Source organism: Falco peregrinus, chromosome 4 (genome assembly GCF_023634155.1).
Source record: "Falco peregrinus isolate bFalPer1 chromosome 4, bFalPer1.pri, whole genome shotgun sequence".
Taxonomy (NCBI): domain Eukaryota; kingdom Metazoa; phylum Chordata; class Aves; order Falconiformes; family Falconidae; genus Falco; species Falco peregrinus.
This window is the reverse complement of record NC_073724.1, coordinates 115,168,506-115,196,075: the sequence shown is the minus strand read 5'-3', so window position 1 is coordinate 115,196,075 and position 27,570 is coordinate 115,168,506. Positions and strand designations below refer to the sequence as shown.

General features: G+C 38.4%; 1 protein-coding gene across 11 annotated transcripts in view; it reads left to right on the top strand.

Annotated features, from left to right (window-relative positions):
• Positions 1-1,328: 1,328 nt before the first annotated feature.
• Positions 1,329-27,570, top strand: part of PICALM (phosphatidylinositol binding clathrin assembly protein) — a 71,217-nt gene continuing 44,975 nt past the window's right edge. For 3 of the 11 annotated variants that reach the window (XM_055801778.1, XM_055801776.1, XM_055801775.1), the window contains exon 1: positions 1,330-1,647. In XM_055801778.1, the coding sequence (XP_055657753.1) occupies positions 1,518-1,647 (130 nt within the window). In that variant the 5' untranslated portion in view covers positions 1,330-1,517. Of the gene's footprint in view, positions 1,648-27,570 lie in introns of all 11 variants that reach the window. The other 8 variants (XM_055801781.1, XM_055801780.1, XM_055801777.1 and 5 more) reach the window with 4 other exon arrangements.

Genomic DNA, 27,570 nt, shown 5'->3' with positions numbered 1-27,570 from the left:
TCCTTGCACAAAAACAGCAACGGCGTTATTTGGGTTCAGCTTTTACCAGATGTCCTTTCTCTGACACCGATTTTTCCTTACACATTAAAAACAGATAATCCTACTTCTATATCCTGTCAAGCAGAGACGAGTATCATTTGTATACTGCTTCTGTTTAAGTTGCCTAATAAATATTTCAGTGGCTTCATGGATGAGGGACAGTTACAAGACAGCTCCTCAGGAGGCACTTCTGGGAGAGGAATAACATTTGTCTGCTGGAATCCTGTGGTTTTGCTGTCTTACTGCTGTGCGTTGGGGAAGAGGAGAAGAGCCCTACTGTAACAAGTAAGGAAAGTTGCAGGTAGGTGAGAGGCTGTGACTGCGCTTTGGCAACGCACAGCAGGAGGTAACGTTACCTGCAGTCTGGGTCATGTACCTGCCAGGCTTACAGGAGGCACCTTACGGAACAGTTAAGTAACTTCTACGAACAGAAACATGAGGTAACTTCATATGAAATCCCAACAAGCTAAGGACAGAGCCACGGACCAAGGCCAGGAGCCCTGAGAAGCATTAGCTGAGGAGCAGAACAGTGGGAAGGTGATCATGAAAGACCCGTGCTCACGGAAGACCCGGGAACCACCAATTTTATGCTTGCCGTGCTGCGCATTTGCAAAAATTTTTGGCAAGCTTTCAACTAGAAATAACTGTGAGGAGAAGCACCATCCCAGCAGCCTGCGCACGGATTTTTCCTTGATGCTTTCATTGTCTGAGGTGACAACTGAAGGAGTTCCCGCAAAACTTTGAAAGCTGAGGAATACAGAAACTTCCTTCGGGGCAGGGACACCTCACCGGCTCCACAGGATTTTACACAGCGCTTGAACTCGCCCTGCTGAACCCACACAGGGGGGGCCCCCCTCACAGGGGTCCCCCAACCCCCCCCCCCCGCCCAGCCCCCGGGGCCTGCCCGCCTCCCCTCAGCGCCCTCCCCTCAGCGCAGGGAGCCGCGGGAGAGGGCTGAGGGCAGCGGGCCCCCACAGTCGCCTCGTAACGCCCCCCCAAAGCCCGCCACACCCGGCGGGGGCGCGCGCGCGGCGCCACGTGACTCCCCCGTCCTCCGTCCTCCCTCCCCCCTCCCGGCTTGTTGCACTGAGGAGCTTCGCGCGGGGCGCGCTGGCGAGGAGGGGGCGGTGCGTGTCACGTGGGCGGGGCGCCGGGGCATCACGTGATGCGGGCGGCCCGGAAAGATCCGAGGAGGAGCGTCGCCGCCGCCATTTTCCTGCGGCGCCCAGTGTGTGTCCCCTGTCCCCGGCCGAGCGGAAGGCGCGCAGGGGGAGGGGACGGCGGCTGGGGGAGGGGGGCGGGAGGAGGAGGGGTCCCTGCTCGGGTGACAGGTCCGTCCCTGAGGGCGGAGCGGGGGCCGCCTGCGGCACGGCGGGGTGAGGAGTCCGTGCAGCTCCATCCCCCGGCTAGTCCTCCCGTCGCGGCCCCTGAGGAGGGAGCGGAGCCGCTGTCGGTTCCAGCGCCGCCAGCCACCCGCCATGTCCGGCCAAAGCCTCACCGACCGCATCACGGCGGCGCAGCACAGCGTGACCGGCTCGGCGGTCTCGAAAACCGTCTGCAAGGCCACGACCCACGAGGTCATGGGGCCCAAGAAGAAACACCTGGACTGTGAGTACCGGGGGGGGGGATGGCGGCCGAAGGGCTTTCTCCGCGCCTTCCGTCGGGCTCCGCGGAGGAGAGGGGTTGCCCGGCCTGCCCTGGGGTCTGTGGAGCGGAGCGCCCGCGATGGGGCTGCCTCCGTGCCCACCGGCCTCGTGGGGACGTGAAGCCTGGTCAGGCGGAGGAGCTCCGTGCGTTTCAGCGTAGGGCATTCTCATGGGGGGGTGGGGGTGGGGGGTGTAGGATCGGGGACGTGGCGGTGGAGAGCTTGGGAGAGGCTGTTCAGTGTATCTGCTCTCCAGAGGGGCCTTATTAGCTCTTCGCTATGCACAGGACCCTGGACAATGAGACCTGCTTGCCCCGTACCCCTGCCTTGGAGAGAGAGAACCGCGGAGGCTAAACGGAGGAGTGGGCTCTAATTTCCTCACTAATTGATCTAATTTGTATTTTGCTAGGGCAGCACTCCCCCATTCTGTAGAGGAGGTGCAGGACTTTGAAGAAGGAATAGCTGACCAGTTACCTTAATTCTTTTCCAGATAGTCTATTAGGAAAAAAATATATTATTACTTCTCTATCGTTCTTGTAACTCTTCCATGTAGAATATGGGAAATGAGCTTTTGAGAGGCTAATCTGCCTTAGTAAAGGTGTTCTTCTTAGACCTTTCTAGTCTGTCTCTTTCACTTGGGAAGATGGGCCTAAGGAATTCTTTAGACCTTCAGTACCGAAGCTTAACATCCCATACAGGGACTGGTCATTTTTCAGCTTCTATTGAAAATAGATCCAAGGTGGGAAGGCTTAAAAGGGTTTTTCATCAACTGTGATCCATCCAGGTGATTATGAAGAGAACAATGAGCACCAAAGTTCATATTAGTGTGTCTCCCACTAAGCTGTAAGGTCACAGGACTGAAGATGTTCTTGGCTTGAATACCTGATTATTTTGCACTTATTTATTCTAGGCCTTTGAGGACCCTTCTCTCCTCTCCCTGCCCCCCTCCCCCTGCCTTCACTTCTCCCAATATGTAACAAAAGATACTGGTGAGAGATGTGCGGCTGTGCCTTCTCTGTGCATGTCTTCTCCTTTATTCCCACCCACATCTGTGAGGAGAAGGTTGGGTCTTCGTGTGTCTTGAATTTGTGCCATCTAAGTTGCTCTGTATCCAAAGGAGAAGGCCAGATGATACTACTAGGATTAATTGGACTGTAGTTATTTTTTCTTTCCACCAAAATGGGGGTCTGACTTAAAGGTTTAAGAAATTCTGTGAGTACCTGAGTGGGATTTGATCAGTTTTTTAGGGTAGTGCCAGAACAGCTGCCTCAGGTTTTTTTTCTGGTATCCCCTCTTCCATTTCTTCTCTTGCCTGAAGACTGAGTAGTAACTGAGTGGCTTTGTTATTTCTGGTCAGCCCAGGTGTCAGAAGGCTGAGGAAATCTTTAGGCTTTAAGTAACTTGGTCCTCCGGTAAAGAAGACACCTTGTCAAGTCGCTTATTTATGAAGTTGTGGTGTTACTGGATTTCACACAATGGAAGGGAGGCTTTCTGGAGAAAACTTTGTCAGGTTTAGCCTGGAATAGTCCTAAAAGTACAGTTTCAATAATAAGCTATTTAGCAGCTGAATTATTTCATGGTACAAGCTTTTTTAAAAGGGTGGTGTTCTGAACACAGTTGCTAGGGGACATCCTGATTGAGACCTATAGGATGCTGCTGTAGAAGGGTGCTTGAACTTCCTTAGAAAGCTAGCTAGTAGTTGCTGGATGATAAGACCGTTTCTGTATTTGCCTTGTCTACTCTAGACTGTCAGAAGTTCCAGTTCCTGCCTCATTCTCAGAGAATCCTTTTATCGGAGCAAAGCCAACTTTTTTTTTATTAGCTTTACTACTAGTCACTTTTTTTAAATGGTTAAAATAGATCATGGGTAAATAAGTTTTTTATGCTGCCCTTAATAGTTAGTTAGAAGTCTCTGTGCCTTGCATCAGGAAATGACACATAGTTCCTTATTTTCAGAATTTTCTTTGTTTGTAACATTTATGGTTGTATGTTTAAAAATGAATGCTTTTTGCACAAGCTGTGACTCAAGCCCCACCTCTGAATTATTTGCACATATCTTCCTTTTACAACAGTTTCACTAGTTATATCGATTGACATCTCACTGTGAATGACAATCAATATACCAGTTGTCATAGGTGGCATGCTCCTTAAATACTTTTCTAATTAGTGCTTATTGTGATAATTACAATTAATGCTTACATCGTTAAAGGTTGTTGGATGAGTTGATGAGCTGAGTTTTCTAATACTGTCCTGTAATGAAGTCTCAAGTTTTGTACGTTTTCTGTGACATGACATACATTCTTTGTTAATGTGGTAATTGTATTGGTTGTACAGATTGCAGTATTTCTGACTGTCCTGTTTCTGAAATTCTTTATTAAGCTTAAGTCATCATGAACACATTTAAGTAGCTCAGCCTCATGTTCACTTGTACCAATGGGGGGAAATCCAGCATAGGTACCTGAGCACGATTATTCCTATCCTTATTTGTCTTGCTCTTGACTGTTTATAGAGTTCCAAAACTGAAGTGCTCCCCAGCTTAGGTGTGTGTCCCCTCTGTATTTCCCTCAGTGACCATTACCTTAATAATCAAAGAATATGAAAGGGCATTCTTAGCCCATGATGGTAAAAATATAATCTGCTCCAAAGAATGCTTTCTCTCCCATTACAAAGCTTAGGTGCTTGTTTGGTTTGGGGAAGAGAGAGAGAATTCTCATTTACAAGTGGACATGGCTTATGATGGGTAAGCAGCAATCATCTTATGGCCATAGATTTGTGCTCAGGATATGTTGGTGTTTTTTTTTTTTTCCTTCTCGTTTTGAAGGTCCAGTCTTCCAGCTGGGTTAAAGGTTCTCTGTTTTGTAATCTAGGTGCTGCTTTTGTAATGATGAATTACTAGTTTTATGGTAATCAGGTTTAACAATCTTGAAACCCTTAAAGCATAGTTCATGAAATTTCTTTTACAGAAAACCTAGTGTCACTAGGACTTTGTTCTAGTTTTCACACCTCTGAGCAGTGATAGCTCAAAACGGGTTTGTGTGTTTAACTTTTACACTGAGATTTAAACAACCCTTTCTTTCCTGTTCAGCTTTTTGTTGCTGTCTTCAGTGCTGTATAGTGATGCAAAGAACAAATGCTTTAGGTTGCTTGCATGTAAATGGTGCCGGAAAACTTGTTGCCAAGTTTCACTTTTTTTTTTACATGATCCTAATAGGTGCTATGCACATGTGTTTGCATGTGTATGTGGTGAACAATTAATATTTGGAAGACTGGAAGATACATACTTAATGCCAAGTAGGAGGTTTCACTAGGTCAGTTGAGTGAAACCACTGTAGCAGTGATATTGCACTAGCATAAAAATCTTTGTGTATGTGTCCATGTTGTGGAGTGTAGTTTAAACAGCTTTGATGTGAAGCATATTTAGGGTTGGGTTCTTGAATGGGTATGGCATGGTAACCCTGTCTGCTTGTAGCTAATGGAGTAGTGCTCTTTAAAGGAGAATGTGGATGGATGGCTTGGAAGGAAGTTGCAATGCTGTAATTATCCATCCTTAACAGGAAATCTCTCTATGGTTATGCCAGAGTGTACTTCCTTGACTTCTTATTGTGAAGAAAAATCTGCATTTTTAAGAAAGACTGTAAACCAGAGCCTGGCCCTGTGTTGCGTAGACATTGGTGAGAAGCTCTGCAAGTGAAAATAAACTTAACTGAGCTTGTTGGGAACTTTTTTTCCCCCAAGTCCCTAGTGTGGCTGTTTCGGTTTTGTCTAGAGGCTACTACTAGTACAATAAAAGTCCAGCTAAAGACTTGCTTTATGTCTGTGCTGGAGACATCTTCTGTTTCCAGATGAGTTAGTAGGCAGAGGGTATCTTGTAGAACTGAGGGACAGGCATCAATTGTTTTTCCCTGTATCTCTCAAAAGATTTGTAGTAAAGCTGGGAAAACCAGCATTCTCAGTGCTCATCTAACTGCGTTATTTCAGTGATGTGATGACTTAACTTCTGGTGTCTGTGGATCCTACTCTGTTCTCCAGTAGAATTAGATTATCCACATTCCTTTTATGGTATTGTAGTACTTCACCAAATTCATATTTTCTTTCTGGTTTTGGCAGGATTACCTGAAGTTTCTCGTGGCTTTGCTTCCCATTTTATAGTTTATTACATTTCTGGAGGCAATCCATTGTTATTTTTGCCTAGAACTGTTCAGTGTAACTGTAATTGTTTCAAATACAGATAATTGCATTATTACTACTTTCTTTTGAAGTATTCATTTTTGAACTTTTCCATGATTCGTGTATCGTTTCTTCCTTAGCCAACTTTTCCTAACTTTTTACTAGAATTCTTTTGGAATACTTGTTTGTGCCTTTCAGCAGAGTACAAGAACTATCATACTCCTCTAGACTGCCAGAGGGACAATTTTCTACCACAGCTGCTCATTTGCAGAAAGAATAGCCATTTAGTTCTGCAGCTGTTGTTTTATTTTACTTAGCCTGAAGCAGTATTCTGCTTCGGATGAAGTAAGAGGCAGGAGCTAAGGAGGAGAAGCTGTAGGACACCTGCAGTCAGCTTCGTTGAATCTTCATACTGCCTTTGTTTCCCATCAGCTGTGGTTATTCAGGTGTCATGTAACTTTGGGCTATAGCTCTTGTTGTGACATTTTTTTGAAAACTGTTTTAATGGTGTGTTCATCTCATCTTCTAAAGGTGATGCTTGTAAGAGATGTTCTTTTGCAGTTCAGCCTGTGACATAATGATCTATTTCAGTCTTTAGTTCCTAATCCTACAATCAGTTTTTGATCTGTAGATGGTGAAAGTTTTAAGCTGTTCCTAGTGACTTGGCTCACAAAGTAATACTAGTTTGCCTCATAATACAGAAGAGATGACTTATCCAACATGGAATTTAAAGCTTCCCTTTTTTGCTTTGTGTATGTTGCCTTATATAAAGTACATGATCAGTAAACTGCTGCTGCTGATGGAATGCTGGGAGAGTTCGCTTACAAAACGTTACTGACATCTTGCCCTCCATGGAAAATGCAACATGTTTTCTAAAGCAGAGACACTTTTGTGTTTGAGAGCTTAATTTTTTTAATGGCCTTCTTAAATTTAAGTGTCTCAATATCTTCAAAATCTTTTCACTCCTTAATTCTCAAACATCAGTTGCTTCTTTAAAAATAGCCCACTGCTCTGCTACTGGTTGGATATGTGCACTTTTGTTTTCTGTAAACCGTGCAGAAGCTGTTCCTCAAGCATGTTAGAAGAAATCAGGTAAGTATTGTAAATTACTTGTTTCTATAATCTCGGAGTCTTGTAGTGGGACAGTTACTAAACATTTCCAAACAGTTTATAATACCAGTTTAAAGCAATAATCTCAAGTATGTGTTCTTCTGAGTATCTTAGCAGGCTCTTCTGCTGTAGCAATGAAAACTTTGCTTTGTGTCAAAAGAACTGTTTTTTTGGTCCATCAGTGTATGACTTTTAACTGTTTAGATTTCCTGCTGGTTGAAGTCTTAACGCTGGAACTAGTTGTAATTTGGAGCAGATTGTTACCCTGAAAAGACTTAGGTAGGGGAGAGATTTTTATTACTGATTGTCTTCACTGGATTAGAAGTAAATAAGAAATAACTTGTTAAGTGGAACCAAGTGAGAAGGAAAGAAGCTGATGTTCGATATAAAATTGTTGGTTTGGATTTATTTTTCCTCTCGTAGCAGTGTTTTCCATTGTGAAATGTGATTGTGAGCAGGCAGGATATAACTTTTATTTACTGTGTATCCTTCTAAGCTCAAAGGAAGTAGAAATGCTGTTGTTAGACTTTGTATTTCACTCCCAGCTTTACATCACAGCTTTATCAATTAGCTGGTAGTTTCTAAACCTCAAGGTAATGTTAGTAAATTCAGTGCTAACTTGTGGTAGACTAACCATGGCAAATCCAAGTTACGAGTAATATGTGACAAATTGGGTATTGAGATTTGAGAAATTAGGGAACTAAGCTGTATTTAAGTGTGTGAAAATAACTTAATGAAGTTAAGCATTTCATAAAGACTTAACAAATATGCTGGTTTTTCCAATTGTGACTAAACATCTCCTGTGCTATTTTGCTAAAAGGAGCTTTATTAAAGTAATACTTATCTGGATCATTTGTAGTATTAAACATGAGTAAATCGGGCTTTTATAAGTTTTACCTCAAAACAGAGGGTGTAAAATAACAAGGTTACACAAAATTTAACTTGGGATTGTCAATTCCTAGCATGAATCATAAGAAAATTTACTGGAGGGAACAGTGGTGGCATAAAGGGAAGTCTAGTGGTTTTATTTTAATTCATGTTATGGCATATACATGGTCTATAAAAAAAAAAATACAAAGGTGGGTTTTATACTCATTCAGAGCTCTCGTATAATTTCCTTCAGACCTAGTAATTTACTGAGGAAGAGCTCTGCATGTCAACCCCTTCTTTTTCCCTTTCTCCTGAAAAGACACTTTTGAAATATTCACTGTGTTCTTCATTGCTTCCTCCCAAGCAAGCAGTCCTTCAGTCATAACATCCGTATGCTCTCGCAGTGGTGCCATTCTAGCAGCAGTAATTCTTTTGCTTATGTAGGAAGTGGTAAGTTTGCACGAGTTGAAACTGCTCTGGTATTTCACATATTTACTCTAAATATGGTACTTGCAGTAGCATGTAGCTCAGCTATTCCAGTTGCCAACTGTCTGTTATGACATCTACAAAGTATCTCTGTTGTTTGTAACCTTTGGTTTTCATTTAATACAGTTTAAAGCACAAATTATTGATCCTTAAAAACTGTTTCATAGTCAAATACTTAGTGTATAAAATTATTTTTTTATTTTATCCAGTTGAAAAAGGTTGTAATGAAATTAGTATTGTTCCTCAGTTACTTTTGTTCAAAAAACCAAACCAGAAACAACTCACTAGTATTCAGCTATGTGGCGCAAGTTTCTAAAATTACAATAGTAAACTGGATTTCCAGACCCTGAGTGGATAACATACAAAGTTTTAAACTAAACACGGGTTACAAACAGAAATAAACGTGTTGTAAATATTTTTTAAAAAATATTTTTCTTGCCTTTAATCTGGCAGTAAATCCATTCAGAGCAGCTCTGGTTGTCTGTGATTTTTGTTGCTTTATCTGCCAAATCAGAAGGTTGAATGTCTTGGCTATCAAAAGGTGGAAGCAGGTGTCTTCATGTTCCTTGGCATTCTGAAGGACTGCTTATAACTTGCTTTGCTGTTGGCGATGTTTGAATTCTTCTGGGGTGGATAATGAGCTGTAATGCGATATGGTAATGTTTCTGTACCTGTCTCTTGCTGTTAAAGTGTGTACTTTTTGTTTTGGGTTTACTTTTCTTATGTAGTGTTGTGTCCCTGTTTTCTCCTGTTCTTCCCATACGTTCAGGGATCTCATCAGCATTTCACCTACATTTGTTTTCAGTTATACTTGGATTATTTAGCTGGTATCTCTGCTCTTGCTGACAAATGGGTCAATATTGAATTGGAAATTGGGTCACATTTGAATTTGATTTATCCCCTTTCTCTCCCTCCCACCCGGTATTGCCATAATAGTTGCAGCCATCGTTGCAACCTGTTTCAAGCTTGATGAATTTTTCTGATCTGCAATTCTGTGTATTCATGATCTGACTATTTTTTCTGTGAAATGTTAAAAGTTGTTTAAACTGTTGTGATGGTTAAGACCCCATACTGAGAATGGTGGTGTAATTTGATTGGATTTAATTCTGTCTGGTTTTCTATTTGCCAGAAGCTGGTGTTTGTAATTCAGTAAGTATAATGTTATGAAGAGATTAAAAATAACTGTCACTTTAGAAATCAGTCTGTTAGGAATATTTACTGAAGTATAGCAGCTACATATAGCTGTAGTTTGCAAAGCAGTTCTTCATTTCTGTATGGCTGTAAAGCTAGCTTCATTGAGTCTTGCTTGCTCATGAAATACCTTCATCCTTTTCATCTGTCTTACAAGGGGTATTTAACCTTAATATTTACATAAGAAATTATGTCAGTTTTTAAGTTTTAGGGGTGAAATTAAGGTGTTTTACTTGCAATTACTTTTTATTCATCACTGTCTAACTAGTACTGTTCAAATCAGTTGTAGTTAAAAGGGAAAAATAACCTTTCTGAACAATATCCTCTTGACAAGCAGAGTTGTTTACTATTTAGAAATATACTAGACTCCTTAGATTTTTAAATTTGAATTAGTTCTCAGGCTGACAGTCCACATCACTTTGCTTTCATTGATACAGACATGCTCTAACTGTCTTTTTTAATTCAAAATACTGAATTTGGATTTATTATCCTTTTAATAAGATTTTCAATAATACATTAATAACCTGTCTTACATTCAATAGGAGTTACTTCTCCCTGAAGTGCCTGCATTTCAGTCATGAGTGTCACAGTACAGCACTACAGGATAAAATGTAGACTATCAAAAATATATGTGAAAGGGATTTTAATCATAGGAAAGAGAGAAAAATCAATGGAAACCAATTATGAACACTTTTGCATTCCTGGGCTGTAGTAACTTATAATAAGGCTATGAAATGCATAGTAAGTTGCTGCATTTGATTAGCTTTTGAATGGAAAAGCTCCAGGTGCACAACTAGCTGTAAAAGGTTTGAAAGACACGGACTAGCCCACTATGTTGGGCTTTGCGGGGAAATGATGTTCTAGATACAGGCTTTTATGTTCTTGATAGTTAAAGGGAATTAGCTCAAACTTTCTTCCAGATCTGTTCAGTAGGATTGTTAAGCCTATCAAATGTCATTAACTGACAAAAACAGAGTAAATTTTCTAGCAGATTACTTTGCATTAAAGATATGGTTTACATGAAGTTTGTTTTGGTGCTGAATTTGGTGTGTAAGTGGATGGAAATCCAGAGAAGCTTTTGTGTTAGTTCTCAGATACCAGGGAGCAGCACAGTTAGTTCAACCTCTGATATTTGGATTTGCATTGTTAGGAATTTGAAGCTTTTATAATTTCTAGGGGCTGATTTTCTGTGTTGTTGTTTCTTGCTTTTTTTTTTACATAAAATTATTTTATGAGGAGACTTTCTTCAGATTTGATTATCTGTATGTAATATACAGTGCACTGGAGGAGATACTTCCATCCTTATTTTAAACTGTTAATGAGGACCCTTTGTACACAGGAATGTGGTCAGCCTCTTAGTATATGGTAGGGCTGACACAAGATGTTATAACACCTTGTTTTACTATAGCTCCATATTCTTTTTAGCTCTCTGAGGTTTTAACCAGTGAACAAATCTTACTTTGAAGCAAATGGAAAACTGTATTTTGAATTGTTAAGGCTTTCCGTTATGAAACAATTTCATTTAAAAAATAGAATCTGGCTGAAGTAATCTTTCCTTTTACCGAGGACTGAAAAGCAGATGTTATTTACTTCTGCTCTTGGCTTTAGTTTATCTTAGAGGCTGTTTGTGATAGGGATATGTCTTTGTGCATGGTAAATAGAGAAATTCCCATCTGAAAGCTGTGGGATATGGAGGAGTTATTTCTGTGTACAGCTTCCGTTACTGGTCCAGTTTCAAACTTAAGTGTTTGAAGCTCCATGTTTGCTCTGAAACTTTGTGAAACTTGATAACCACATGGTCACTGATAAAGTGCTTGGGAACGACCTCTAAAACTGGAGGATGAGGGAAAGAGCTGATCTTGATTTATGAAACCAAGATATAAGAGCATTGCTCTAAGAGGGTGGGTTCCCCTTTGTAAGGTCCTTTGCTTTATGTACTGAAAATGAGTAAAGCTTCATGTATGGTGCTGGGAAAATACAACTTCATTTTCATTCTCCATGTTCAAGGATGACCATTCCTGCTCCACCCTGACCTGTATAACAGTATATTTAAAACTTTGAGCAGCTTTGACATGGGCTGTAAAGGATGGTTTTGATCCAACCAGCTGAAGCTGTTGTGCCCCTGTAAAAGAGTGCTATTCAAACGTACGTTGAAGCTGTACTTCGGCTAAGCCAGGATGAGTTTTGTTGGTTCAGGGAGCTGAATATTTCATGGGAGTTGTTAAGTATAAATTGAAGAAGGAAAACTAAATTAGGCAAGCATTTCCAACATGTCTATTAATAGCATGGAGGATTTTAGCTGTTCCTTTACTTGACTGCCTCCCTTCATGGGAGAGCTGCATGCTTACAAGTACGTGAGTGTCAGTTGAAACAGTTTTGTGATGATGCCTCTGTTTTTGATGGGGAGAGAAGTGATGGTTCTAAATTTCATTTTGTTTCTTTGAGCTCAGGTGCTCTGTTTTATCTAGTTTGTTTGCTAACAGTTCATGTCAAAATCTGGTCCTGTATTGGACAAAAGAAAAGGTATGAAAGTGGCTATCAGTGACAAATCTCCTTTAATGAGTTCACCTACTTTAAAGTGCAAAATGTGAAATAGATGGTATGGAGTTGATGGAGCTTGCATTACAGTGGCTGCAAGACTTACTTTAGATGAAAGTATCTTGAACTTTAGCTGCTTGAAAAAAGTGGTAATTTAGATCGTAGTGACACTACTTCAACCAAAATTACTAGAATTTTGCACATCACCTAGAATGTTAGCATGGAAAGAGCAGCTTCATGTGTTTTTAATGCTTTTTTCTCCTATTACTGCTGGGAAGAATGAAGATTAGTCCCACCTAGGGAGGAGACAGAAGTCATATAGAGATTGCAGATGTGTATATGGCCTTGAATATAAAGAAATCACTCGTGAGACTTAAGTGAAGGAGCAAGGAATAGAAGGAAAGCAACACAATGTTATGTCTAGAATTAATTTCAGACTTTGTACTATCATATCGGTCCTCATGCTTTTTTACAAAGCTATTTTTCTTTCAGTTTTTCAGCACAGAGAAAGATAAATCTCAGACATGTTCTGCAAAACTGTTATTCAAACTGTTTTGTATAACAGGGAGTACAAAACGTAGCCTGTTTGATCTCTGAGATACTAGCCCAAGTACCCAACTGTGTAAACCCGTGCTCTTGTGTGATTTTCTGCCAGTCACTATGTAGAAGGTTGGTGTTTGATTTTCGTTGAATGATAAATATTTGAAGTTTGAGGATTTGCTGCTTTGCACATTCAGATAATTTGTCAGGAGCTGTTGTGGGTTTTTTTTCTTTAAGAAAACAGATTGTATGATTTCATAGGCAAATAATTTAAATTGCTTTTGTCCTTGGTCTATTAACTGAGATTTGGTAAGGAAAACTTTGCAGCAAGCTTTGGGCAAGTGTCTTTACTACCCCTGCATTGTCACCAGAGAGGGAAGTCTTATGGTAAAATTTTGAGGGTTACTAGTTTGGGGTTGACCAGCTGCTTTTATAGAAAAAACAGAAAGAGAGTAGTATTCCTCAGCAAAACTCCCTCATGAAATCTGTGGGTTTTGTTGCTTATTAGCGTCATTTTCTTGACTTTGCCTTACTTTCCCCATTTTTCCCCATCTTTTTCTGTTTTTGGTGGATGACTACTAACGTCATGGTTTATAAGCTCTTAAATCAGAGCTACAGTTTTTATTAAGACCTTTTAAGCTTTGTTTAGTCAGCTAAAACAGTAAGCAATCATCTGACAGGGTTCTGTTGAAGCTATTTCCTGAGAGATCAACAGAAAAGTAAGATACAGAGATTTTCCACACAAAATAGGAAATATTCCATAGCTGGGTTGTACCATGGTGTATGTCAAGTTTATTCATAGTATACTTCAGCCCATATTCTTACTGTCAGCAAAGTTTTGCTACAGTAGGTGAGCATTGTGTTGTTTATAAGGAAAAGCATATAGCACTGTCTTGTAATAAATAGTACTGATTAAAATCTGAATAATTTGGACTTAATTCTGTTTCTTATGTGCCAGAAAAGGCACTGCTTGCAATAAGTTTATGTACGGGGCTTTTGATATTTCCTACATGAAAATGAACGCAAATTACTTAGTCATTTTTACATCTTTGTGATGTTGGAAGGGCATGATTTAATAATCATACCATTTTAGGATATAAACTTCTTTGTTGTTGGGTGCAGAAGTTTCCTAGATTTTTTTCCCTTTATCAGGTTAAACTCCCAATTTTGCTGCTCTGTGTAAGTATATGAAAAGTAGTGAAATGTGGAATACTGGGTTTTAAGCAATATACTGCAGGGCCATAAGGACCTATAATAGATACTGTTGCACCATCAGAATGTCTTGACAGTACAGCTTATTTTGTACAACAAACGAGCATGAACTCTTGACAAAAGAAGGCATATTTCCACAAAATGGTATGTTGCCTTGCCAGAAATTAACTGGACAGTCCTTCAGGTAAAGCTGTAGAGGATGGTATCTGCCAAGAAATGTGTCCTACCATGCATTTAAATATTTTTGCAATTACATTGAATTTATTGTCCTATATAATTCTGTTTGCTGAGGACACCAGTATACTTAGTGTGCTGCAGGCATTGCATAGTCTGGGAGGCTGCATAGTAGATGATGTGTTTTGGCATGAGTGCTTTCCAGAAACTGGAAAACCTTTATTGGAGAGAAGGTCATTGTCTGACCAGAATATTTTGCAGCACAAAGGTGGATATACACATCTTCATCTGCAGTTTCAGCACTGATGGAGGTAGATGAATACAGAGGCATAACTCCTTTAACTCAAATACGTGCTTCCTGACAGCTCCCAAAGGCATTCAGGAAAAATGTGCTATTCTTGCTCTGAAATAGATTCTGTTTAGAAGGAAATCTGATTTTCAGTTTCTTAATTGAAATTGGGAGAGAATAACAGATATTCCAAACCAACTTTGCTAGAGTGAGTAAGACTTTTGAGCTAGTGAACTGAGACAAGTATTGAAGTAGCCAAAGCTCAGATCAGATGCTTTGGTTATTTCTTATCCTTGGTTTTGTCTATTAAACTGTCTAATTAAAGATGCAGCACTGCCTTAGTTCTAAAATAACAAAGATCAGGAGATTTTTTTGGCTTGAAAATCTGTTCAGTGAGATGTGGTGGCAGGAAGTCAGGCTGGCGTTAATGCTTGATGGTGGATTTGGTTTCACTATGCTGTGTAGTGATGGCACACAACTACTACAAAATTACTCTCTGATGCATCTTTCAGAAAGAAGTGATATGGAAGTTAAATATCAAAGAAACAGCTAAATTACACTTGTGTGAATACTTTGTATCTTTAGAAGATACATATATTTATACACTAGAGGGGTTTACTGACAAAATGTGCTGTGCATGAAGTCAGGTGTGTTTTCTCTGGTTGTCTGTAATGTAGGATTAGGGAAGTCACAGACGTTGGAGGGCAGCAATGGTACTTTGGCCGCTTTTGGGTATACTTTAACATGTTTGATATAAATCCCATATAGATCAGATGAGCTTTGGGACTGGAAGTTCTGAAGACAGGCCGTTTTAGCTGTATTACAAATGGTGGCATCAACAACTATGGGACTTACTCCCAGAAGTTGAAATTGGGAGTTCTTTGCAGGATTGAGGAGGGTTAGATAATGAAGTGAACCCTAGTTATGTTAAATGCCCATTGAAAAAAATAGGTCATCTTGCAGCAAAACAACTGTAGAGTTGTGCTCATTGAGGATTTTCTTGTTCTGCAGTGTCTGCTGTTGACAAAATGGTTTCTCTGTTCCAGTAGGCTGGGCTATAATAGTGTTACTGCTAGCAAGCTGCCAGGTAAGGGCATTTGTTGATACTTTGCAATCTAGGAGGTGTTGCAGGGCAATCTGCAAGGACTGGTTGCATTCTGTTGGCAGTACAACAGTGGGTTGTACATGTGTTTCACAAGTCTTGTTTTCAACACACATCCATTAGTGCTTTTTATTTTTTTTTTAATTGTATGGAGGTGTAATAGCTATGGAGTATTTACAGACGAAGTTCCTTTGGAACAGGAGGCTATAAGTGCAAAGTGCATGCTATAACCAAAAAATTACAGTAGGCAGATGGCTGGGGCACTATTCTTGTCAGAGAGAAAGATAGAAAACAGCATGGTGACATATGCAATGTGTATATGGTGATGAAGAGACCTGAGGGTTACTATCTTTGACATCACATACTGATCTCTCTCAGCTATCTATAAACCATGTGTGCCTTCTCTATGCACCTTAAGGTAAAATCATTGGATAAACTTGCATGTGTGCAGGCTGTTTGCTTGAAATAGCTTCATGTTTGCAATAGGAGATCAAAGTAGTGTTAAAGCTATACAATTTTCAAAGTAGTCTTCATCAAAATAAAAATGTTCCACCCAATGCAATTCCTTGTGCTTCCATCCATCTACTGTGTTTGACTATCCATGCTATAAATATTAGATACGTAAATATTTATTATAATATTTAATATATTAATTTAACACTATAATATATTAAATACTTATTTCAATATTGCATCAAATAGCTGTCATTCAAAATTAAAACCAGCTCGACCACCTGTTCTAATGTATTCTCAAACAATACCGGTCACGCAGAACTCTTTAAGGTACGTACCTGCTTTATAGCTTGTCAGAACCTAAAGAAGTGGGTGTGTCCTCAAGTGTTTTCAGTTGTGCTCTGGAAATGTTAAACAAATAACTTTTCGTAATTATATTCATGAATGCATTGACACTAGCATGTGATCAGTGAGAAAGAATATTTGCTTCTCCCTAGCTTAAATAGTCCAGTGGGTTAAATACTCAGATGGAATGTATTGATTATGCAAGAATTGTCATGTTAGTTGGCAAATACAGGCATTTTTCATCTTGTAATCAAGAATCACCTTTAGAATATGATTCATAGGCTCACTATTAAGTTTGTTTGTAAAGATAGGATCAAGGCTTTAAGTTTACAGGTACTTTTCAGTGGGAATAACATGCAAGTGTACGTGTGGGAGCTAATACTTGTTTTGGAGTAGATTTCATGATAAAATGCTTTTAAAAGGAACTGTAGGAATTGAATGTAGAGCAAAAGTGGTCAGTAGTTTTAGCATGTCTTGCATGTTTCTCAGCCTTAGGGTACTGAAGCAGTAGTTGATTTGTTTTATTTAGAGGAAGTACTTAAGGTCTTTTTTTTAAGAGTAATGCAATATTGATCAAACTTGGAACTCTGCAAGGATAATGCTTTAGTAGAAGAAAAATACTTCAATATCTGAAAAGCTGTTGTGAGAAGTGTTACTTAAATCAGAGGGGGAGAAAAATGTTACCTTTATAACTAATTGTATACATCAATCTCCTTCATGTGAAATACAGGCAATGAGGAGTTCACAAAGTTTTTGAAAATTAAAAACTTGTGTATACATGGTGTGCAGGAAGTGTTTGGCTACAGTGTTGGGCAAAATTTTTTTAATCTTTGTGACCTGGATCATTTCTGCTGCTAAGTGCCCCCCCCCCCCCCCCCCCCCCCGTTTAAATTTGTTTAACTTGGTACATGTTTCAGTTAAGTAATGGTGTTGCATGTGGGAGATGGCAATTTTAGAGAGGTTTTTCAAACTGCTACCATGGTATGCAGAAGGAGAGCAATGTTACCGATTTGTAGTATGAAAGGGTACAAAGTCAGGCTTTCACATCCTCAGCTAAGTCAGTTCCAATGAGCCATGGATTATCTCGTGTAGGCTGAGCTCACATAAACCTCCACTGGTATGAACATTAGTTGGGAATTGCTGTTCACATTTTGTGCCAAGTATAGCTGTGGACTATTTTTTCTTTGGACTTTTTAGCTTGTATTCATTGAGCGTGAGTTCATCATATATAAATATCATCACTACATATGTGTGCTTAAAACCTGTCTCTGCATGTTGGATTTGTAATAAAAAAGTGTGTATTTTTGTATTGAAAAGATCTTATAATTCACTCTTTACAGTGGCATATGAAGAAAGCTGTGATTGGAACAAAAAAACCCCACCATACCAGCAAAAATCCCTAGTAGAAGACATAGTTCACTGTGTCAAAACAGTTTTTTTTGCAGAAAGGTGTGGAATCGCTGATGGTTATTAATCTGAAGATTTTTTTGCCAGTATGCCACGTCCATTCCAGAGATTCATGACCTTTAATTTCATAATAATTAACTTTAAACCATGCCTGTCTAAAAGTGTAGAAAATGATACTGAGATGGCTCAGACATTAACAGGCCTTTTTTCTTAAAGCTTCACAAGAGAGATAATTGTGACCAGATAGTTAATAGTTATTCTTTACAAGAAGAAAGGAATGCTGCTTCCTGCCACCCCCCACCCCACCCCCCAAAAAAAAAAACCAACCCAGAAAACCCCAAAAACAAAAAACAACCAAACCACAAAACCCTATGCTAAGGAATACTTATGTTAGATGAATTCAAATTGGCAGGACGCGGTAAACATCTTCTGAAATGAAATTTTCAATTCTATCTTAAATAATATATTAAATTTTTGGTAGCTGTCTCTAAGAAAATGTGAAGACTGAAGAACAGCAGGCAGAAAGCAATTGTAGGGAAAGGAGAAGACCTGGAGTATCAATCTGTAGAAAGATGATAAATATTTCAGATACTTTTGTACTGATTGATATTTAAAGATTTTAACAAAGAGATTTCTTTCCTGCTACAACAACTGATCTTGATGGGTGCAAGTGCCAAGCATGTTTTTTTGATATCCTTTTTTCTGCGTTACTCTCAAACTAATTAGTACATGGGAGAACTGCTTCAATACAGGTTGCTTACATCACTTTGCCATCAAATTGGAGGATGTTTAAAGTGGAGAATATGTCCGTATCTTGTTCTGATGATGCTTGTTAATAATAACCAGTCTGCTGGACTACATTGTGTATTAACAGGCAGTAGCATTGTGCTGGGAATGTTTGCAGCTGCTCTTTCAGACCAAGATTAGGAGACAAAGTTGCGCTGATAAATTGGAGTAGTACTCCCTGAATGCTTGAAAGTGCAGAGTTCTAAATGGGTAAAGGAAGGTGTCAAAGTTGAGTATAAAAGGGTTATCTGAAAGTGGAGAGGCACTACAATAGGCTCTGGCTCATTTCATTTTCATTATAAATTACCAATGTGAGGCTGCAGGAAAGGTAGGTGTCCATCTGTGTGCCTACAGAAAAATATTTCATGAGACAAAGTTTTTTCCATTGTATTTGGTGCTGGGGAGCTTCAGTATCTGGCTTGGGGCACTATTATTTAAAAAAAAATAGTGAAACTGTAGAGAATCCAGAGGAGATCAGCTAAGGCAACTGGAAAGTCAGGAAACACTGAAAGAAAAATATTTATTTTATTAAGAAAGTAGATAATGAAGAATAGTGTTTTTCCATTGTGTTGATGGCTTTTATGCAGAAGGCAGATATTCTCTCTCCCCTGTAAAAGACAAGAGGAAGTTTCTTTTTTTAATTTGCACCAGAACATTGGACTTTTGGGATATAAGATAGGTCTAAGGAAATTTGGAGTTATGGGGGTGTGGAGTAACCACTGATGACCAAGGCAGACATCTTTGGAGAACAGTGGATGACTGTAGTTGGACAGTTGAGTAATATAATAGCTCATAGTTGCTGAAAGTGGTAGCACTTTTCCGCTCCTGTTTTTGCTCTTATTCCTGTTACTTTTGCATGTCATCCTTTCCTCTTCTGCAGTGGCTTTTGCTGGTTTCAGTCTTCTTGAGCTGTTTTTTATCTTGTAGAACAATGGAAAAACTATGTGGGACTGTCTCCCCATGCGTCATCCCCCATTATCCCACCCACCACCACTTAAGTTAGGGTTTTTTTCTTTTTATGAGAAATCAAAATGGTTTGGAGAGAAGTACACCAGTGCTGGCTTAATGTAAGTGATGGAAGTGTGCGGCTGTTAGCAGGTAGACACAGGAATGGGACCATCCTGTTTTGTGTCAGTGAGCTGTCATGAAAACATATCCTATGGGTAATTATGCTGAGGATGAAGCAGGGTAATTACATGCTAACTGAGGTCCTTTCCAAACTTTATTGGTTTCTGTGATTTGGTAGTGATTGGGATGTGGTAAGCTAAGCCTAAGTTATGAGGGGTTTTGAAAATGAAGTAGCTGGTGTTTGAAATAGTGTAAAGGGTGGGTAGTTGGGGGACTCAAAATATAATTTAAGGCTTGCTCTTGCTTCCCCCTTGGTGATTCTCCTAGGCTAAATATGTATGTAACCATCCTAACCTATTCTTACTAATTAATTTTGTAGACCAACACAAACTTAAGTGATGTGTTAAACTTGCATCAAGATCTAGGTGAATTAGGCTGTGGCTTGTATTCAACTTGAAGAGCAGAAATGTTGGAGGAATGAAGGAATGCATTAGCTTGTAGCAGTAGCCACGTACGCTAGATCTGTTAGCTCCAAGTCTGTTCATTTGTGAGCTTGATAGCCTTTTCCTTACATAAAAAGGCAGCGAAAGAGTCATAAACCCAAACAAAACTAGTTGTCGCTGATACAGATTCCACAATCGGATGTCTTTGAGATCTCATTCCTCAGAGGGATCCAGTCTCTAACAACCTATGAGTTTACTCAAGACTGCAGTAGCTTAAGTGGAGCTTAGCAAACCTAGTTGGTCTAAATGGACCTGTTTCAGATAAGGGGTTAGAGTAGATGACCTCCAGAGGTTCTGCCCAACGTGAATTATTTTATAACTCGGTGATCCAAAGTATGTATAACTTAGTTACTCCATTATGATCTGGCAGTTCAGGTTATTTTCTCAAATTGAGCTTAAAAGAATACCAGCAATTTCTTTTGTCTGAAAGTGTAATGTGATGATGCTTGCAGGATGAGTGGAACAGCTTAAAATTGTCATTTCTTGCAAGGAGAAATGTATCTGATTAGATGAGTAGATAAGAGGAAGGATCGTGGTGTTGGTAGATTCAGTTTCTAAACTGCTCTAACTTGTTTACGTGCTGTCATGGTACGTTTATGCTTGTATAAATGTGCCTGTAACTGTTTCTGGATTAATGAGACGAATGTAGTTGAAAGTACAGTATTTATGATATGTAGCTGGATCTGTTGAGACAAAATTTAGCAGTATTTTAATGTTAGCCTTTTAAAGGGGCTACTTGACAAGTTTGAAAGTAAGAAATTATGTGGGAAGTGATGTTCTGCTATGTCTTTGGAAATCAGTTCTGTAAAAGTAGCTTAGTGAGACTTTTAATTTCTGTGGTATTTGTAACTGAAGAACTTGGAATAATCATTATGAATGTTGGATCAAAATGGTAATTGAGCATTTACTGGTATATGGGAATTAAGATGGAAAATAAAAAAAATTAAAAATCTTATGTGTTGGTTTGAGTTGTCCTTCCCTTATTTTTAACTTTTACTGTTTCATTTATTGATGCATTGCTTGTTGATGAGTTTTGGTAGACACTCCTAATGTTCCTTAGAAAAGTCTTCATTGTAGTAGTTGTCCAGCTGATCCCATTTTTACTCTTACTTTTCACAGAACTACCATAATCGGTTTTTACAGTTCTCAAACATAAGAAGTAAAGGTTAGTCAGTGTTGCTGCAGGAGTAAATCTAGACAGTTAGAGATGCCTGAGGCAGTAATGCTGTGTTCACAGGGTTACTGATATTTAAAGTTGTTTCTAAGAATTGCAATTAGAAATTGCAGTTTTAAGTAAGAGAACATGATAGTCTTTTTTGAATTGGAAGAAAAAGGCAAGATGCAACTTGAGGAAATGAAAATTTAAATCATTGGCTGTAAGGCAAGTTATTCAACATGATATTAAACCTGCTGTCTGCATTTTTTATCCTGCTTATCTAATATAAACAAGATTAAATCACATTTCCTTTTAAACATGGAAAGCCCTGAACAGAGTGGGTCTTCTCAGATTTCTTTAACTCTTCCATAAATTGTTTCCTGAGTCAGTGTATCTAGCTCTTAAGATGACATTATATGCAGAATAAGAATTGTCAACAGGAAATTTTATTGTTAATTTTGAGAAATGTGTGGTCCAGATTTTCTTGTCCACCCTTTTGACTGGGAAGTTTGCTGTAGGAAACTCCTTCTAGTAGTCTGGCACAAATGGGCTTATTCAGAAGAAAAAACTAAATTTAGAACAAATACTGCAAATACCTGTATTTTGTGGTAATTATGAAAACATTAAAGTATTCACTCAGTTTTCAATTTATTCGGGTTCTGTAATATTCTTCCAGCAGATTAAATGTCACTTAGTGGCTCAGACTGAAATTTCACATCACTATTTTTCTAGCCTGGTCACTTAAGTTTCTCAATTTGGGGTTTCTCTGTTTTGGCACAGGCTTCATTTGCAGTTACCAAATGTATCTCTTTGAGGAAGAAATCGATTTTAAAAAATGGTCAGTTTCACCTCCCTGAAGTCATGCTAAAAAACTACTTTAAGTATTTTTAGACAGATTGTTTGATTCTCTAATGAAAATTACTTATTTACATTCAGGAACTTTCTAATCGTATTTCCCATATTTAAATAATGACACCGCCTATGGAAGAGGCTGGAAATTATTTAGATATTTACCATATGATTACGTTAATTTACCTGTTTTAAAATGTCAGTTGGAATGTGTAGAATCAGATTTGAATGTGTCAGGGTTCAGTTATCTGTAGACGTAGATTTTTAATAATAGATTTTATAGACAACCTCTGCATTTTGTTCTTATTTCAGTATTTCTAATTTCTTGCAGTTTTTTTAGAAGTGTCCAAAATCCTTTCATGGCACAGTTAAATCCTCTAGTGTTTAAATATTTAAGAACAGTCAAATGTTAAATGTTCTATAAATGTTTTCAAGGGGTTTTACTAGAGTTCATACATTATTCAAATAAAACTGGTATGTAGTTGTGAGGTCATCTCAAGTTTTGGGTTTTGTGCGGTTTTTTAAGTTTAAGTGGATAAAACTAGAATGAACTCTTCATAATCAGCTTGTCAAGGTGAGTGGAAAAAATAACCTCCATAATCCAAAATACTTGTCATCAGCAGCCAACTGAAACTCTTCTCCTCGATGCTTTATATTGGATGTTTGAAAACGAGGGGCTATCTTGATTTGTCTTCTAGTCAAGGATGGAAGATGATGAGCTGTTGTGGAAATTTGAAGAAAACAATACAACTACGAAAAATATCTAATAAAGAGAGGTTGGGTAATTTTAATCTTTTATGTTACACTTCACATGGACTACTTGGGTTAAAAACCTTCTAGTTCAGTAAATGACATGATAAAAACTGACCATGGAAGACTTTGCTGCTGCTGCAGGGCATACCTAAATTAAGTTTCTACTTCGTTTGAGATTTGCTGGCAAATGTTAAATTAATGTAACTGGAGTCTCTGTTTGTTTTTTCCTCAATAACACCTGTTTTTCCCTACTGCATAGTACTTCCCATGTTCTTCTGGAAAGGAAAGATGTGGCAGGCATGTGTGCCTTGCCAGAACCTGTGACAGAACTATTTAAAATGAACATGGGTATATAGATAATCAGCTGATTTGGCGGGGGGCACACAGGGGAAATATTCATCCTAAACCCATAAAATTTGTTTAAAAAATAGTAAAAGTAAATTAAACTCTATACTACCACTAGTGCTTGCTGTAACTGTATTCCTAACACAAAATCAAAAGAAGGATTTTTTTGTCTAGAGCAGAGTTCCTGATGGCATAAAACCCGATCACTTCAGATTAAGTGATTTGATGCAAACTTGCTGACTTAGGATCTTTGAAATTTTTCACTAAATCCTTAGTAGAGTGTTAGCTGGTGTTACACAGTGTGTCATCATGTGGGAAACGAGTCATATCTGTGCTGACATTCTCATTTACTCTTTGGTAATGCCACTACCTGTGGAACTGTGTAACAGATGTTTATATTCAGCATTTGCATTTCAATTAAGATTGCTGATGAAATGAGGGAGCACTTCACATTTGTTGCTCTGTTTCAGTGAACAAATATTTGTGTAGAGCAAGAAGAATTAACATAAGAAAATGAAACCCTAACATAGTGGAGAGTGGTATAACTTTTAAGTTACGATATGAATTGAAGTCTAGACAGCTAGAGAAAGGAATTGAACTTTAGTCTTACCAAAGCAAACACCTATTTCTTTTTTTTTGTTTGTTTGTTTGTTTTTATTTCAGCTGTTGGGTTAAGTGGAGATCCCAAAGTTTTCCCCAACGTACACAATTTTCAAAAATACAGTAAAATGAAAGTTTTCGGCTTTGAATGTTATGTCTTGTGGAGAAACTGCTCCCCTAGAGGGGGGGAAAAATCATCCTGTATCATAGCTTTTTAAATCTTTAGCTCAAACACCTTATTAAAATAATTTTGTATGGCCTTAGATGAAAGGGGAATTGATCATGAGCATGCTCTTGAGTAGAATTATCTTAAGTATAAACACTGTCCCATATTCCACCATTAGTGATTAGCCACAAGTGTTCCCTCATGCAAGTGGAATGTCAGTCCACTAGCATGTTATCTGTTCAGTTTGAAAGCTAATCCATATGCTAAATGGATTGTGTTGTATTGAAGTCCTCTATGTGGATGTAATTTCATAAGAGTAATTGCTCAACTCATTCAAGAGATGTTTTATATTTCCTTTTACATTTTAAAAAAAGAAATGGCTTTGCTATGTGTTTTGGCTTCAATTATAAACTTACCAATTGGGTAAACTTGATCTGATGCATATTTGGCTTATACTTTGGATCCACCGATATTTATTTAAATTCTAGTAAGTTTTGGCTTTCATCCTGTTAAGATGAAGTGTTAAGGCAAATGAGAGCTTCCTGATGACTTCATACAATTTGGGTAACTTCTGGTGTGCTGAACCTCTGGTAGTTTGGATTTTAGATTTAGATTCTTAGTATTCTGGAAGAGTAGGATATTAAGAATTTTTCGAAGTTTTCATTTGTGCGTGATTATATATATATATTCCTTTGATCATAATATTTTCCTTGTCTGTGCGTTGGGATTATCTGAAATAAAGCAGCATATGCTGTCTGAAAAACATGTAGTCTATTCAGAATGACCTTTAAGCTTTGACAGCACCTTGTGGTGGGGGAGATACTTAAAATGCACATCTGCCCAAAGGTAATGATACAAAGAAATTAGCTATTTGCTTTATTTAATATGGTGGTACTTTAATAGTCTTTTTTTAAAAAAACTAATCAAAGAACCATTCATATGTTGGGCTTGTTACACATTTACACAGTTACGCCCAGCGTTTGTGGAAGATCACAGAATAAATTGGAGACTCTTGTTGGACTTGGAACTAAGTATGTTCGTGTTCTGAATATATAAGTTCAGGCTGTTAACATGTGGTTTACTTGACTACTCATCTGTAGTGTCTTTTGTATATTGATTTTATGTTGGCTTGGGAGAAATCAAGTATTTGTTTAATGTGGTAAAGGCATATACGTGCCTCTCTTTAATCATTACTTGCACTTACAGTATTCATTAGTTTCTGAAGTTAAAATACATAATGGAAAATTTTGCCTCTCTTATTGTTCAGGTGGCCATTTCCATATTGAATCTTGCACCAAGTTGCAATGCTGTATTTGTGACACCTATTTCTGTGTCAAACACAGGCTTGACTTCTGTAAGAAGCTGCTCTGGGAGATACTGAGGTTTAATAACAGTAGTACCTCTAGCAGGGGTAAAAACAAAAAACAAAAAACCAACACACACAAAAAACCAGAAAACAGAAAAACAAACAAAAAAACCACAAAAAACAAACAGCAAACATGCTGTCCAAGCAAAGCCACTCACACATTGTGTAGCTGCATTGTGAAAACTGGATCCTTTAAACAGGAGCAGTCATAAAGCTGATCAGCTTATCTTGTGGAGCTCTCCTTTTTGAGCTCTGTTTTTCACTGTTGTGTTTTTGGTTTTTTGGTTTTTTTTTTTTTAAATCTGTAAAATGAGCTAATTCTTGCAATGCAAACTTATTGAGTTCCTGGCAGGACCTCTGACTGACTTTATTTTCTAGTTGTAGTTTGTCTGAATATTGTATATAATACAATTCCCAGCATTGCAGTACTTGTTTCCTAATAATTTTCCAGTCAACTTCATAAAACTGCGATATCCACGTACATGTGTGAATGAAGAGCAAAGTGCTCATATTTTGAAGATTAGTTTGGTCCTGGTTTAGACCAAATTTAGCCAATCTGGAAGAACTATATATTGTCATATTTTCACTTAATCTTTTTTCATCAGCGCTATGGTAATGGGCTCCTTCATTGGAACTGTTACTTGGAGATGCTATTTCATAGATCCCTCGTTCTGCTGTAGCTGCCCAATTTATGAAGGCACTATGTTTTCTAGAATAATTTCTATTCCCAGGGAATTTCCATGTAAGTGTTTAAAAAAACCCTTGTTTTGAAGCAGTTTATCCTGGGCAAGCTCAACGGCTGAATCTTGCACTAGAATAGTCGTGTTTTCAGTAGTTTTAGCAAACATGAATTTGGATTCAGTGAGATGTAGGAAATGAGCATGTGACTACTGGACAAAAGCAGTTAAGCGATTTGAAGCATTTTTTTCCCCAAGTTATTACATGAGGGGCTGAAATAATTTAATCTGTATCTGAGGGAATATATAAATAAAGAATTGGGTAAGTGGGATGTCATTTACTTTATTCTCCCTTCATATTTTTTCTAAATTTTTGTTGGTTGGTTGGGTTTTTTTTCTAAAGAATTACTAAGAATGTAATGTGTTTAACTCTTGGCACTATCTGTGCCTACTAATATTGGATGATCAATACTTCAATTACCTGCTTACTGAATGGATGTCAGTCTCCTCATCTTGTATTATAAAAAAACCCCCACCCAATCAACCAACCAAAAAACCCCAACTATCCAACTATCAGCATGTTGGACAGCATAACTGATTATGTGCTCTTTCTAGGTAGCATCTTTGGTATAATAGATGAGAAAGCAATGGTTACCAAGATGGAAATCTGTCATAGTTGCCTGACCTATTTTGGAGTAACTAGGGGTCTGGAGCACACTTTCTTGCCTGGAAGATCTCATTCTTGTAAATATTTTCAGGTTGATACTTACAAATAGGAGTGTTCAAAATGAGAGGTACAGGCAAACCATTGGAAATGGTCAGATACTGTATGTATATGAAGTAGGTAATTCTGGCCTATGTTCAGTCTACTTGTCAAGTTACTGCAAATGATAGTCAGTTAGGTGTTTCCAAGCCAAATTTTTATAATCTTGGTGTGAATTAACACAGGTAAGATTCTAGGGGGAAAATTTGATTAAAAAAAAAAAAAACAAAAACAAAACTTGTTCAGGTTACCCAGTGGTAAGGAGGCTGCTTAGTGCAGAATGAGGCTCTGCACGAGGACTTTGGTCACAGACACATGTTGAAAGCACACGTGTTCTCTAGGGTGATTTGTGGCAGATGCCTTTGATGCTTTATTATCTAGCCTAGCTGCCTCATGTTTGATCACTTACAGTGGACTGGCTATTCCACACCTACATGCCTAGTGTGGAGTAGATGCTGTATTTCAAATCAAAATCATATCCTTGTAGCAGCTACTTTGTGTAGATGATCACTGCTTGTTTCTTGGGTATGAATCTTCAGTCTTGCTGTAGATACTTTTTAATGTTTATACTTCTTTTGCCTAATAACTATGAATTGTGTAAAGCAATGAATTATTTGGATCTTTCCTGTAATGAAGGCTAAATGGTTGTGAAGACTGTAGGTATCTTGCTTGGGAGTGCATATATATTCTTTTTCTTGCTCAGAGTATTACACAGTATTTCACTGCATGTTTTATATTAGTTAACTTGAACAGGGTTAGGTAATACAATGGCTTTGGTACAGGTGCACTTGCAAATTTTCAGTGTTACTGAAATGTCTGCAGACCAGACCTTTGTTATGATTCCTTGCAAAATTTTTGCTTGATTGGAAAAAAGCTATAAACCCAAACAACTGAATTATGTGAAAGTCATTTAGTAGGAAACAGTTTTAACTGTGTTAACAAAAATAGAAGAAACTAAACCATACTTATA